The sequence below is a fragment of the Mobula birostris genome, chromosome 10, assembly GCF_030028105.1.
Source record: "Mobula birostris isolate sMobBir1 chromosome 10, sMobBir1.hap1, whole genome shotgun sequence".
Lineage (NCBI taxonomy): Eukaryota > Metazoa > Chordata > Chondrichthyes > Myliobatiformes > Myliobatidae > Mobula > Mobula birostris.
In genome coordinates this window covers 71,187,208-71,203,402 of record NC_092379.1, presented here as the reverse complement: position 1 = coordinate 71,203,402, position 16,195 = coordinate 71,187,208, and the positions used below count along the sequence as shown (strand labels likewise).

Genomic DNA, 16,195 nt, shown 5'->3' with positions numbered 1-16,195 from the left:
GCTGGTTGGTTATTGACATTTCACTGTATGCTTCAACGTACATGTGACAAATAAAGCTAATCTTTAATGTCATTGTACCCACCGCCAACATTTCCTCCGGCAGCTGGTTCCATATACCCACAGCCCCTGAGGTCCCTTTTAAAGCTTTGCCCTCTGGTTTTGCATTCCCCTACTTTGGCTATTCGCCCCTCGTGATGTTCTAAACCTCTGTCAGGTCACCTCTCAGTCTTCTACACCTGAGGGAGATAAAGTGCCTCTCCTCTGAACCAGTCCTGTCATGATGTCCCAACTCCTGTACTAAATATTCCAACTGACGAGGGCCAGCGCGCCAAACACCTCCTCTGATACCTTTATCACTACTTTTGAAGGAACTATCTAACTGCAACGCGAGTTCCAACCTGGGATGGAAGTTGTCCTGTCCAAGACCGGAAGATGCTGCAGAAGATCATGAACATGGCGCAGCACATCACACAAACCAATCTTCCGTCCTTGGACTCACTTCACACCGCACGCTGTCGGAGCAGTGCTGCCAGGATAATCAAGGACACGACCCACCCAGCCAACACACTTTTTGTCCCTCTTCCCTCCAGGAGAAGGCTCAGGAGCTTGAAGACTCATATGGCCAGATTTGGGAACAGCTTCTTTCCAACAGTGATAAGTCTGCTGAACGGATCCTGACCCGGATCTGGGCCGTACCCTCCAAATATCCGGACCTGCCTCTCGGTTTTTTTGCACTACCTTACTTTCCCTTTTCTATTTTCTATTTATGATTTATAATTTAATTTTTTACTACTTACTATTGATTTGTACTCCAGGGAGCATGAAGCACAGAATCAAATATTGCTGTGATGATTGTACACTCTAGTATCAATTGCTTGGCGACAATAAAGTAAAGTTCTCTTAGTTCTAACACTCTCCAGGGCCTGACCATTCACTGTGCAAGTCCTGCCCTGGTTTGTCTTCCCACAATGCAATAGTTTGCATTTATTTGAATTAAAGTGTGGGTGTTCAATGATGTGGCTCTCTTCTCACATTTAGCACCCTCTGTGTTGTACTGGAACACTCGAGCAGTTCAGCACTGGTCAGGACACAGATAATATCCTCTGTGCATAGTACCCTCTGAGACTGAAAACACTGCACAAAGTACTTTGCATCAGAGACTTCAACAAACTTCCTACTTGCATAGCCCCAGTTATCACCAATAGCAAGTCATGTACAACCACAGTGTGGAAACCACCAGAACTTCCCTGCCACTGACTTCAGGTTGTGAGATGTCTTAGCTAATACGTCATGTCAATGAGGAGGCAATTCAATGAGGGCCTACTTAGATGCTGATATTTAGAGTATGAAAGGAATAAAATGCAGAAACATACAGTCATTCTTCTTCAAAAACTTATTTATTAGCGTTTTGCCTTGAGCTTATGTACATTTCCTGCACATTTCACAGAACCAATTCTGATCATTAATAAACTTCGGGCACTGTGTGCAGTAAACTGTCCATCCTGCTTGTCCATACAAAAGCTACAGAGACAATTTTGGTCATTGATTCAGCAGGGTCTCCAATTGTGTCTGTAAAGAAGCCAGCTGTAAAAGGAAGTGACAAGGTGTTATAATTTTGCAATGGGTGCAAAAGGTGACAAACTATTCACAAATAAATCTCTCTGACAATAGTAGCAGTAATAGAGAAAAAAAAGCCCGACCAGACCTACTCTCCACAACTTCAACCGCCCCTGACAGAAATAACAAACATAAAAACAATAATATAGAATAACGATGCACAAATAAAATTCCAATTATTTTGTTTGATTATCAGAGAAGCTTGAAACATGAATAGCAACACACATCAAAGTTGCTGGTGAACGCAGCAGGCCAGGCAGCATCTCTAGGAAGAGGTACAGAGATTCTTCGTCAGGACTAACTGAAGGAAGAGCTAGTAAGAGATTTGAAAGTGGGAGGGGGAGGGGAGATCCAAAATGATAGGAGAAGACAGGAGGGGGAGGGATGGAGCCAAGAGCAGGACAGTTGATTGGCAAAGGGGATACGAGACGATCATGGGACAGGAGGCCCAGGGAGAAGGAAAAGGGGGAGGGGGGGAAAAACCCAGAGGATGGGCAAGTTGCAAACATGAATAGCTCACTTTGAGCAGGGAGGAGCAGTAAAAGGCAGGGGGAAGGGGAGGGATAGTGAGAGGTGGGGAGGGACATGTGAAGTGAGAGAAAGTATGGAGGAAGAGGCAAGAGGAGAAGGAGAGATGAAGGGAAGGGGCGGTGAGGTAAAGGGACAAGGATGGAGAGGAATGAGAGGCAGGGGAGGGAGAGTGTGCGATAAGTCTCACCTGAAGCTTTTCTTTCTCTTCCTGTTGTTTGATCTCATCAACAACGGCCTGCAGACGATTCTGGGTGAGAAACACAAGGGTGTTGATTGTGTGAAATTTTGAACATGTAGGCAACTCACAGCAGTCATATTAACAACTGGCCAATCAGTGTCAACATCTAAAGCCCAACTTATACTGCTGCGTCAAATGTACGCCATAGGTACCACGTACCCTACGCCGTAGGGTGACGTGCACCTCCCCAAAAATGTAACTCACGCGTCGCAGCGACGCAGACCGCAACAACTGTGATTGGTCCGCTTGGTAGCATCGCATTTCCGGTTGCTTTTCTCCGCCACGTCTGTACACTGAAGCAAAATAAATGGTTGGAGACGAAGAACCAAATCATCAAATCTACCTGCCCACATCCGAAAATATTTGAAACGCATTTCCTCGTCCATGCCTCTCATGAAGAAACGCAACACAGTGACACAGAGACCCCACCGCCAGCTAGCATTTTGGCGGTGAATTGCAGAGCGACACTGACACAACTACACATGCTCGCTACGGCGTAAGGCTACGCAAAAGTATAAATCAGGCCTACCACGCAGGCTACAGTGTAGCCCATACGCACAAGTATAAATCAGCCTTCAGAGAGGTGAAAGGCAAAACAACCTCTGTAAAGCCAGCAGTGAGAGTTATGGCTGGTTTACCCAGCAATTCCCATCACCTCACAGTATTGTACTCAATAAGTATCCAACTAAATCACAGCGCCACAGAGACAGACAAGAACAATACCCCTGTGGCATCCAGGTTGAAGCTCTGAACACTCAAGTTTCACTGTAGGCAAACCAAGCAGAGGATGGAGGGGAGAGAGGCAGGAAAGAGAAATGAGAAAAGGGAAGAGAGAAAGGGAAGGAAAGAGAAGGAAGGAGTTAAGGGGGGGAAGGGAAAGAGGCAAGAGGTAGAGATGGAGGGAGAGAGGAAAAATGGGTTGGAAAGAGAAAGAGAGGGAGAGAAAATGGGAAGAAAGTGAGATGAGTAAGGAAGGGAAAAACAAAACCAAGAGTGCAGGTGCGAGGGGAAAGAAAGAGAGGGAGGGAGGGAAAGGAGAAACAAAGAAAGAGAGAGATTGAGAGGGAGAGAGAGATGGACGGGGTTGGAAAATGAAGGAAGATAGAAAGAGGGAAAGGGGAAGAAAGAGATAGAGGGGCAAAGGATCTAATGGACACAAGTGAAGTGGGGGTGAACAAGTGGTGGAAGATGGCTGGTCGTTGGAAGCAACTGGTAGGCAGGCAATGTTTGGAATGGAGCTGGAGAATTGGGGCGACAGACATCAGAAGAGATTTGGTGAAGAGGATGGGAATGTGTTTCAGTGGGAAAGCCAACTGGACAGACTGGGGACAACTAATGCAGAAAATGAAGGAGCCTTGTATGGAGAAATGAGTGTTGTTAGGAGAACAGGGAATGGGCCAAGTGTCCCAGTGGGTGCTAAACAAGGACAAGGAAGTGAGCATAATACTCCAACACTCACCTTCAATGCCAGGTTCTCCACCTTCATGATCAGGTCCTCCTGTCGTTTCCTCTTCTCCTGGGTCAGCTGCAGCTTCTTCTGCAGGCTCTCAATCTCGTACCTGAACTCTGCCACTGTTGGGAAAGCAGAGAGGTTATGAGAGTTTACTGCAACCCACTCTCGCTACAAGCCCGAGACCAGAAAATAAAAACAAGGGAACAGCTGAAAGTGAAAACGTGATCACTGGACCAACCAAAAGAATGGGCTAATTATCCTCAACCAGGACAAACCTGCAGGAGAATCGACTTCACAGCTGACACTCACATGGGCTTTACCTGGTGTGTACACTGTATTCCGTGTCAGTAACCTTCAGAGACCACAGTCCAGCTATAAGATAATGCAGCAACTGGACAAGGGCAGTGTCTGTCAATCATATTAAAATAATACCTAATGAATAGCTCGCACATTTGGTTATGAAAAAGGACAGGTTTGTAGCCACAGTCATAGAGAGATATAGCATGGAAACAGCTGACCATCAACCACACAATCCAATTTTCTTTTCCCACATTCTCATCAACCCCCCCCCCCGCCTCCCCCAAGGTATTCATCTACTCACCAGGGACAATTTACAGTGGCCAATTAACATGATGTGGAAGGAACTGAAGCACTGGGAGGGGAAGCACACGTGATCACAAGGAGAGTGTGCCACCTCCGCATAGACAGCACCCAAAGGTCAGGAGTGAAATGTGAAGCAATGGCTCAACCAGCTGTGTCACTGTAGGCGCAAGGAGGGAAGGCCGGCCAGCAGTACAGACCACTACCTTTAGCCATTTGGTTTGAATCTTCTTTTGGCTTCATTTGACCATCCCCTTCATCGTGTTTTTGCTGCGGTCGCCTGGCAAGGTCTTCCTCCAAGTCCATAATATTCAGGTCCTCATCATCGTGCCGGTCACCTTCATCTTCATCCTCCTCACTGCTGCTGCTGATGTCATTGAAGATCTCACGTAACTCATCTCTTTCCACTGGAAGAAAAATCAAACGTGCAGAGGATTCAGCAGAGGAATTTGCCGCCGATGGACTCAGACACCAGTCCATATCAAGCTCTCTCCACAAATACTCTACCTGCCGAGGTGTGTCCCTGCTTGTGCCCAGATGATCCTGGTGAAGAGCTGTCGAGGTTTGGCAGTGATCCCTGGTTCTCAACTTCCTTTGTTTCATCCTCGGCTATCACTTCCCATCCTGAGAAAGGCTTGAGTCAAGAAACACACACCCAGACCTGTGCTCAACATCTGACCTCAATGAAATGAATCGGACCTGAAAGCTGCCCGATGGAGTTGATTCTCAGAGAACGTTTCCTCTCATGATCTTGTAAGGGTGAAAGACAAGATGGCAAGGCTTGAGAATCTTGGATGAAGGGAGATGTTACAAATTTAATCAAAGGAGAAGCATATTCAGGGTTTAGGAAGTTGAAATTGGACTAGGCTCTTCAGGGGAAAAAAAAACAGGAAACAATAAAGAAGTGGGAGTGAAATGTCCTTGATGATCAGGATTGAGGAGAACCCAAAGGCAATTTGTACAAGGATTAAGAACAGTGGGTATCTAGGGAAAAGGTCCACTCAAGTGCAAAGGAGGGAATTTATTCGTGCTGCCAGAGGAAGCAGGTGAGATTCTTGATAAGTACTTCATATCAGTATTCACCAAGGAGAAGTACATGGATGATAGTTAGATCAGTGAGGAGATTAGCAAGGGGTATATTGAAAGTTCGAAATACAAACTAGGAAATTATAGGCCGGTGAGTCTGACATCAGATGTGAGAAAGTTATTGGAAGGTATTCTAAGGCACCAGATACATGAGTATTTGGATAGACATGGACTGATTTAAGGATAGTCAGCATGGCTTTGTGCGTGGCAGGTCACGTCCAACCAATCTTACCGAGGTTTTTGAGCAAGTTACCAGGAAAGGTGATGAAGGCAAAACACTGGATGTTGTCTACATGGACTTTAGCAAGGCTGTTGATAAGGTCCCGCATGGGAGATTAGTCAAGAAGGTTCAGTCACTTGGCATTCAAGATGATGTAGTAAATTGGCTTTATGGGAGAAGCCAGAGTGGTAGTAGATGGTTGCCTCTCTGACTGGAGGCCTGTGACTAGAGGAATGTCACAGGGATCGGTGCTGGGCCCGCTGTTGTCTGTCATCTATATCAGCAATCTGGATGATAACGGTGAACTGGATCGGCAAATATGCAGATGACACCAAGATTGGGGGTGTAGTGGACAGTGAGGAAAGCGATCAGAGCTTGCAGAGGGATCTAGATCAGCTGGGAAAATGGGCTGAAAAATAGCAGATGAAATTTAATGCAGACAAGTGCAAGGTACTTCAGTAGGGCCAACCAGGGTAGGTCTTACACAGTGAATGGTAGGGCACCAAGGAGTATGGAAGAGTATAGGAATCTGGGAATACAGGTCCATAATTCACTGAAAGTGCTGTCACAGGAGATAGGCTCGTAAAGAAAGCTTTTGGCATGTTGACCTTCATAAATCAAAATATTGAGTATAGGAGTTGGGATGATATGTTGAAATTGTATAAGACATTGGTGAGGCCTAATTTGGAGTATTGTGTACAGTTTTGGTCAACAACCTATAGGAAAGATGTACATAAGTCTGAAAGAACACAGAGAAAAATTACAAGGATGTTGTCAGGACCGGAAGACCTGAGTTATAAGGAAAGGTTGAATAGGTCAGGACTTCATTCCTTGGAACATAGAAGATTGAGAGGAGGTTTGATAGGGATATGTAAAATTATGAGGAGTACAGATAGGCTAAATGTAAGCAGGCTTTTTTCCACTGAGGTTGGGTGGGATTACAACCAGAGGTCATGAGTTAAGGGTGAAAGGTGAAAATTTTAGGGGTAACATGAGGGAAACTTCATCACTCAGAGGGTTGCAAGAGTGTGGAATGAGCTGCCAGCACAAGTGTTGCATGCCACCTCGACTTCAATACTTAAACAAGTTTCGAGAAGTACATAGATAGTTGGGATATGGAGGGCTATGGTCCCGGTGCAGGTCATGAAGTAGGCAGCTTAAATGGTTTTGGCATACACTAGATGGCCCGAAGGGCTTATTTCTGTGCTGTACTTTTCTATGACTCTATATTCTAGATGTTGGTGTAAAGGAGGTGGTGGTGTTGGGTGTCTTGAGAAACTCTGTCTGCATTTGCCCATATCCCTTTAAACCTGATGGGAATATGAGGAAGCAGCAGCTGAAGCAAAGACTCAAAACAGCAATGATTTAATTGAATGCTCCTCTATCTTAAGTTCTTTAAGCTTCAATAAAAGGTCTCCCTCAGTAAATATCTCTGAAACAACCTACTTTCCCTGACAGCTTGCTGCTTGTTATCCCACTGCTCCATTTTCCATACTACTGCAGTCCACAGGTTGTGAAAGGTGGACTTCCCCAAGCTGCACCAAATACACAAATCCACCCCCTACTTGATGAGAAAGGATACGGACACTGACAGCTTCAGCATCTGTGCTCAGCAGTCGCTTCACTTCCTTCTCCACATCTGGAGACTCAATGTACTGTGAACAGAAACAGAGAGGTCACACATTTGATTTGTGACTGTCAGCAACATAATCTTTACTTTCAGTTTTGGCCTGGCATTCAACATGGGTTTTGTGCTAAATGTGCTGCCCAATAGTGAAATTCCAAAGGCTGTATACACAGTCAAAACTTCCCTCTAAGCAGAAGGCAAAGCATTGGTACACCCCTGTAACTCACTCACAGACCTCAGAACAGAATACAGCTGCTTCTGCATTGCCCCGTCAACCACCAGCAGATGCAATATTGGCAAAGTATACCATCCTGAGCTAAGATTATGCCTCAAACATATTTAAAATCTCAAGCTCTTTTCAAGATGCTAGACTCAAAATCTGCAGGCAAGCTTTCGAAGAATGCCAAAGGCTTGGTCACAGACAGAAAACTTACAAAGCATTTTAAGGAGAAAAGAGGTTTGGGGTAATCTCAGTATATCAAGGCTCTCTTGCAGTAAATTTAATGATTTTTTCAGATGCCTGGATTGGGGATTTAAACCACATCACTCTCTAAATAACACTGAGAATTTTAGACAGAGTCATTAACATAAGAAAGACAGAGAAATAAACTATGAGTTATGAGCAGCAATAACTGGAAAAGGGTAATCGTAAAGATGGTTAAACCTGAGGCTGGAAGCTCAACTTGGCACCAAACAGATCACCAAGGTTGTAAACAAGGAACATAGTAAGACGAATGAATGCTGGCAAAGTAATGCTGAGGTGAGCAGAAATTTCTTTTGTCAAAGAGCTGTGAACCTTTGGAGTTCTCTACTCCCGACATACTCAAAGCATATTCAAGGGTGGTCGGTTTTGGATCGCATGAGGATCTTGGGTTCTCTGGATCAGGCAGGGGAGTCAACACCAAGATCCGGTCAGCCTAGGAAAAGGAAGATCAAAGGAACGTACAGCAGGTACAGGAGAATTTAGCAGCAAACTATACACAGTGCCACCCAACTCTCCCTAGGGAAACTTTCTCCCAAACTTGCCCATGTTACATCTGGGAAAAAGCAATCAAGTGACACCGAGCCTTCAGAGCAGAACCCACACATATTAAACATACAGCTCAAGCTGTAGGTCTTAAAAATAGTTCCACCTCATTCTTACCTTCTTCTTTGCAGTTTTCCTGAACCTCCTCTTCCGGACATTTTTTAGAGGGCAAGTGACTGAAATTGAAGGATAACAGATGAGTTTAGAAAGCTGTGTTGAATTTTGACCACCTGATTCTAACTATTGAAATTGAAAATCCCCCAAAATCATTGAAAAATATATTACCCTGAATTCCAAATTACTGCAACCATTCCAATTTTACTTAACACTTACCAGTAACTGAGTTGGTTCAGCTCAATCAGGAGGGACTGAGTCACAGCAATTAAATTTGCATTCAGCAGATAGTTCCTTGGGATTCTTTTTCATTAGTGTGGAAGTTGCAGCAAGGCAAGGGTTAATATAATATGCAAGCAAGAATGGCTTACAGATAGTGTGCAGTCTATCCAGGTGAGAAAGGTCTTTATTGTTCATGGTAAAGGTATTATAATAATCTTTCTCGATTATTATTGGTAGAAGTTCCTTATCTGAAATTTCAAACTCCAAAACCTCCGAAATCTGAAAATTTTTTTGAACACTGACATGACGTCACAAATGGAAAATTGCACAAGGCACTGGGAAGGTTCCCAGGTGATGCACAGGCCTCTGCACACCAGCCAATTCAGAGAGTGACTTCACATATGAACAGAAGTTAATGAAAAATAGAAAAAAAGCAAAAAAATAAAGATTTTGCGGTGATAAAGTGTCTGCTGATCGTGAAGCAACAGAGAAATACATTGATGAGTTTGCCAGGATCATCACAGATGAAAATCTAACACACTGAATAGCTGCATTAGTACATATGTACAATGAACAAGTGTAAGACAAATACTGCCAACCAGTAGCACATAAACTCAGTCAGGCTATCCCAAGCTATCTCATTATATATTCTAAAATCCAAAATCTAAAATACATCTGGCCCCAGGCAGTTTGGATAAGAGGTACTCAACCTGTATTAGATTAGATTATGAGGACATTGGTATTGGTATTACGTCTATTATTAAAGGTCTTTAGGTTATTATATATTATTGGCCTTTAATGCACAGAGTCTATTGGTTATTGACTTGTATTATCATAGTGTGATTGGTGATTATGCACAGGTTACCAACTGGTCAATATCTGTATTCAGCTTGTCAGCTTCTATATAAAAAGTCATTTCTTTGTTCAAACTTAGAACAGTGCAGTGGCAATGGCTGTGCATGAGTAAATAAAATGTGATTGAGGACTGAGTGCAAGTTTTCGGTATTATTGTGAGCCTTTTGGCAGTCAATAGTAGGATTAGATCTGGAATTTTTCAGAAGAATGGAGAGTGTCTGGAAAATGGGAATCATTTGGAATTGTAACACCAATATAGGTAATGGGCAGTGGAACAGCATGGACCAGTTGGATTTCCCTTTAAGTGGTTCACCACTAGGCAGACGGAACAGAGCAGCCGGATTACTTTGATGCTGAATCTGGGTGACCTGGCTACACTGAGATAATTTTAGATTTATAATGACTTTACAAAATGAGATTAGTTATAGCATCAAAGAGATGCAAAATGAAAACAGGCCCTTCAGCAAATCAAATCCAAACTGACCATTAACCATCATTTTTTAATCCAGTATTAATCCCTTTTCAGGACCTCATGGTGCAAGGGTGGCAAGTCTGCCTCAGGCTGCATGTTCAAGTCAGGACAGCGCAACGGTGAGTGCAACGCTACTATAGTCCGGGGCATTGTTGTATGGAGTTCAATCCCGACGTCCTCTGTAAGCAACTATGTCCATTCCTTCCCATGTGTCCGGATGCTCCAGTTTCCTCGCACAGTCCAGTTAGTAGGTTAACTGCTCCTCATAAATTGTCTTGTAATTTAATGGGTTGTTGGGCAGCAGACCTCAAAGGGCCTATTCTGAGCTGTATATCTAAAATAAAATAGGTAACTAAGTGTTCATCATGTTCCAATTAACTTCCTGTACTTTCCACCATGGATCTGCATGGGGGGGGGGGGCAATAATACACACATCTCCGGGACGTGGGAGGACACCCAGCACCCGGACGAAACCCATACAGTCACAGGAAGAATATTCAAAATCCACACGTATTCAGCACCCGAGGTCAGAATTCAACTTCGGATTCTGGGGCTACGAGACAGTGGTTCAATTTACAATGCCACTGTACAGTGTCAATAGCTTGGGATTGATGGAGTTCAGGAACACTGAAGTAGTGAGATTAGTTTTCAGATTAACGTGTGTCTATGAGTTAAAGAGCAGAGCAATGATGTACTGGCAGGGTTGTGTGTGGGAAGCAGGATCAACTTGTAATTAGCAAAATAAAACAGAAAATGCTGTTTTCATTTACTCAGCAGGATCAGTAGCATCTTTGGAAAGAAAATTAGTGAATGGTATATGTCTAGGACCCTACATTAGAACTGTGATTGGTGTAGTCTGCAATTACTTTTGGACTGATTTTAGTCTACACTGACAGTACAGTAGTCTGCTTAGCTTGGCAGCCCCACAAAGCAATGTGGGCTGTGGGATTGGTACAGAACTATAGGAAAGAGTGAGGAATTAGCTTGGGTTTACACCAGCCAAGAACTAACACACCAATGATGGACACAAGGCTTCCTCAGCATTGAGGACACCTTCAAAAGGTGGTGCCTCAGGAACACAGCATCCATCATTAAGGACCCCCACCTCCCAGGACAAGCCCTCTTCTCATTGCTACTATCAAGGAGGTGGTACAGGAGCCTGAAGACACACGCTTCTTTCCCTTCACCATCAGATTTCTGAATGGACTATGAACCTACTCATTGAACTTAATTTTTATATCTATTTCTTTTTGTAATTTATAGTTTGTATTATTATGTATTGCAACATACTGCTACCATGAAACAACAAACTTCACGACATATGCCACTGATATTCAGCCTGATTCTGGTTCAGATTCAATCTGCACTATTAAATCATAAATTGCAGAATTATTATGGCACCAAATAGAATTTTCAGGCTTTTTATCAGAACAATCCAATGAGAAACATTGCTAATTTGTTTTACTCCTAATCACCGTGGTTTATTTCTCTTGAAAAAATATCATTCCATTTCAACTCGGAGAACCACATGAAACAGTTTCTACCATCCTTTCCAGTGATTTCTAGATTGTAACTGCTTTCTGCAGCTCTCTTTGGCTCTTTTGCTCATCAATTTAACCACTGCCTTTGGATCCTGACTTTTGCCCAATTGGAAATGTTTGATCATATGTAATCATGTAAAGTTCTATTTAAATTTGAACACTTCTCTCAATTCCCGCCTCACCCTTCTCTCAAGACAGCAAATCCCAACTTTTCGCAGACTTACGTGCCTCACCCTCCCAACGTCCAGCTCCTTCTCTTACACATTCACATCCATCCTGAAGAATGGTGACCAAAAATGGACACAGATCTCCACTTCTGACCAAATATTACTTCAGCATACATAAACATAACCTTCAGCTTTCTGCCCCCGTCCTTAATGCAGATCTCATTGTTGTAATAACATGCTCCAGAACCTCGAAGAAGATACAAAAGGTGGTACAGCCTTCAAAGATAAATATTCAGTTTTCTGCATGCTCTTTACAGCCTTTATATCAGGCGTTAATTTTCACCTGCCCTTTTCACCAGCCCATCTTTGCCCCTTTTGATCTGCGGTATTTAGCATATTCTGAGTTATCTGCAAACTTTAAAATCACCCTGTACTTCTAAGGCTAAGTCATAAATATAGATATAGAAAAGCAGTGGTCAACGTCACCTGGAGACCGTTCCTTCTCCGTCTGCTGAAAAAAAAACCCTTGGCCAATTTTTTACCCACGCAATCATCAGTCTTTCTGTTCCACAGGATTTAACTTTGCCGATGAGCCTTCTGAGAATCAATATTCAAACAACATTGCCATTATCAATTCTCTGTCAGTCCTTGTGGGCAGCAACATCTCTAGTCCCATTACGCTGAGCACTGGCACTCCCCAGGGCTGTGTGCTCAGCCCGCTGCTGTTCACACTGCTGACACATGACTGTATTACGGGATTCAGCTCAAACCGAGTTAACAAGATTGCAGGTGACACAACAACAACATTGATGAGTTGGAGTACAGAGAGGAAGTGGGGTGGCTATTGGACTGGTGTGAGAAGAACAACCCAAGGCTGAATGTGGAGAAAACCAAGGAAATCATTGTTCAGGAAGGTACAGATAAACCAACCCCTACTGCAAATACATGGTTCCTCCATAGAGAGAGTTAAGTGCACCAAGTTCTTGGTAGTTTACTTCACAGATGACCTCACCTGGTCTCTCAATATAACCTCCCTGAACAAGAAGGCACAGCAGTGCCTCCACTTCCAAAGGAGATTGAGACAAGCGAGGCTCCCCGCCTCCATCTTAACTGAATTTTACAGGAACACCATTGAGAACGCTCTGATAAGCTATATCTCCTTCTGGTATAGGAGAAGCCAAGCATTGGACTGGAACTCCCTACAAAGGACTGTGAAATGGCTGAGAGGATCATAGGGGTCTCCCTACAATCCACTAGGGACATTTATCAGGAGCACTGCATATGCAGGGCCCTTGGTATTATCAAGGATCCTACCCATTCATCCAGCATCTTTGACTTACTATGATCAGGCAGGAGACTCCAATGAATAAAAATAAGAACAGTCAGGATGGGAAGTAGTTTCTCCATCTATAAGGAGAACTACTATGAACAAATGGACAGATTGGTCATGGGATCCCCCTTGTCACTGGCTATTGCTAATTACTGCATGGAGGAGTTTGAGAAGAGGGCTCTGAGTTCATCACCCTTACACCCCAAATGCTTCTTCAGATATGTCGATGACACCGTCGTAATGTGGTTTCATGGACTCCAGGCACACTCAACAGTTCCATGACAATCTGAACTCTTTACATCCAACCATTCAACTTACAATGGAGATGAAGAAGAATGGTTGCCTTCCGTTGCTGGACATTTTAATACGACAGAAATCAGACTGTAACCTCAGGCAAGGGGTCTATTGGAAACCCACTCACACGGACTTGTATTTCAACAATAACAGCCACCATCATGCCTCCCAATGTTGTGTGGTTCTCTCTACCTTGATTAACCGCGCAAGAACTATTTTGGACCCAGAGAGTCTTCCAGAGGAAGTAAGATGATTATACATATGACATTCCTACAGAATGGCTACAAGGTGAAGGAAATTAATTGGGTCTTTAAAAGAGCCGTCGGAAAAACCAAGAAACCCAACAATGAGGAGGAACCCATTCGCTACCACCTGTCTTCCCTATGCTTCCATGGCTTCTGGAAGGATTGCCAGGATCCTGAAGAACTAATGGATTAATACCGTACACAAATTCGCAAGGAAGCTCAAACCACAGCTCACGCGGGTCAAAGATGACCTGGGATTCAGGTTGGTTGGTGTTTACAGGATTCCCTGTAAATGCGGAGCAGTGTGTATCAGCCAGATGGGACACACGGTAGAAACTCGCGTCAAGGAATACAGGAAGTGTGTCCATTTGGGTTACCCAGAGAAATCAGCGGTGGCAAACATTGCATTTGCAACGGCCATAGGATTGACTTTGACAGCACAAAACTACGGTGCCACGCCAATGGTTTTTAGGACCTTGTGGTAAAGGAAACCATTGAAAAAAAAACTAGAGGAAAAGAATTTTAACAAAGACAAAGGTCTCACTTTAAGTAAGAACTAGAATTCAATTGCAAACAAGGTGGGAGAGCAGAAATCTGATTGGATGAGGACTAACCAATCAGGAGGGGCAGACTATGGGGGTATAAATACCACCAGACTAGACATGCTCAGGTATGATCACTGATGAAGATGGCTGAGTTTGTCATCAAAATGTCGACTAAAATTGATATAGTCATACTTTATTAATCTCGGGGGAAATTGGTTTTCGTTACAGTTGCACCATAAATAATAAATAGTAATAGAACTATAAATAGTTAAATAGTAATACGTAAATTATGCCAGTAAATTATGAAATAAGTCCAGGACCAGCCTATTGGCTCAGGGTGTCTGACCCTCCAAGGGAGGAGTTGTAAAGTTTGATGACCACAGACAGGAATGACTTCCTATGACGCTCTGTGTTACATCTCGGTGGAATGAGTCTCTGGCTGAACGTACTCCTGTGCCCACCCAGTACATTATGTAGTGGATGGGAGACATTGACCAAGATTGCATGCAACTTAGACAGCATCCTCTTTTTAGACACCACCGTGAGAGAGTCCAGTTCCATCCCCACAACATCACTGGCCTTATGAATGAGTTTGTTGATTCTGTTGGTGCCTGCTACCCTCAGCCTGCTGCCCCAGCACACAACAGCAAACATGATAGCACTGGCCACCACAGACTCGTAGAACATCCTCAGCATCCTCTGGCAGATGTTAAAGGACCTCAGTCTCCTCAGGAAATAGAAACAGCTCTGACCCTTCTTGTAGACAGCCCCAGTGTTCTTTGACCAGTCCAGTTTATTGTCAATTCGTATCCCTAGGTATTTGTAATCATCCACCATGTCCACACTGACCCCCTGGATGGAAACCGGGGTCACCGGTACCTTATATCTGTACCCAGCTGGAAGCCTGAGAAGAGTTTATTCATCATATATGCTGAGAAAGCACTAAAAACTTTCTTACTTACTTTCCTAGATTATTGTGTGTTTTGTGCTTTACACCCTGGTCCGGAGAAACGTTGTCTCATTTGATGGCATACATACATATAGTTAAATGACAAGAAACTTACTTGACTCATCGGGTAGAAACTCAAGTTGGTTAAGCACAATTTACCTTTAACAGAGCTATGCTGTATCCCTTTGCTTCAATGCATAGTTTGCCCAAATGATCATTAATAATTATGACACAGGAGAATATTCAGCCCACTACATCTGTTCTGGTTGATAAAGAGCTACCTAACCTCAACTCACCACATCTTCCAGTACTGGGCCCATGGCCTGCAGTTTATGACTCTTGGGTACTATGTAAATGTGATGCACCTATTCGGGCAGCAGGTTCCAGACATCACCATCCTCTACATGACAACACTTTCCTTTAATACTCCTCTAATCCTTCTACCATTTGCTTTATATCTCTGCCGCTGGCTTCTGGCCTATCAGCTAAGGGAAACAGGTCATTTCTACTTGCTCTCCTCGGTGTCTCAGTTAATCTTCCTTTCTGCTTCCGCTGTTACAAAGAAAACAGCCCGAATTTATTCAAGTATTCCATATGCATCCTCACAAACCTCCACTGTACTCTCTTTTCTACTCTCTTGGGAGATTTCTCAACACCAAGGTTCACCTCGTTGATCTGGAGCTCTTGGGATAATCCTTGGATCAATTTGTGCACAAGATAATATTTGCAAATTTTCTCCCCTCTGAGGAACACAGGATGCTTTGACAATTCTTCACTTTCTAGCTTTCCTTTAGCAACCTGTGAGGTTGCCTATCCAGACTGAGCAATTTATCTGCTGTGCCATACCTACTTTGGTTTTGGTTTACCCGATATGTCAGCCATCTAACCTTTAGCAGAATCCCCGCACTCAGGAGAATGTAAAGTCACAGAGAAACGCAGTACAGAGACAGAATAGATGACAGAGTTGATGACAACTGTCAATCGCACTAATCCCATTTTATTCCTAACAATTCCCACAGGTTCTAGCACTCACCTACGCAGTGGAAATTTACAGTGGGAAAT

General features: G+C 43.6%; 1 protein-coding gene across 1 annotated transcript in view; it reads right to left on the bottom strand.

The window, feature by feature from the left end:
- Positions 1-1,384: 1,384 nt before the first annotated feature.
- Positions 1,385-16,195, bottom strand: part of taf7 (TAF7 RNA polymerase II, TATA box binding protein (TBP)-associated factor) — a 35,156-nt gene continuing 20,345 nt past the window's right edge. The window contains exons 6-12 of the mRNA XM_072270459.1: positions 8,517-8,575; positions 7,328-7,400; positions 4,947-5,063; positions 4,646-4,846; positions 3,846-3,958; positions 2,336-2,395; positions 1,385-1,584 (exon numbers count right to left, since the gene is read on the bottom strand). Of these exons, the coding sequence (XP_072126560.1) occupies positions 1,540-1,584; positions 2,336-2,395; positions 3,846-3,958; positions 4,646-4,846; positions 4,947-5,063; positions 7,328-7,400; positions 8,517-8,575 (668 nt within the window). The 3' untranslated portion in view covers positions 1,385-1,539. The remainder of the gene's footprint in view (positions 1,585-2,335; positions 2,396-3,845; positions 3,959-4,645; positions 4,847-4,946; positions 5,064-7,327; positions 7,401-8,516; positions 8,576-16,195) is intronic.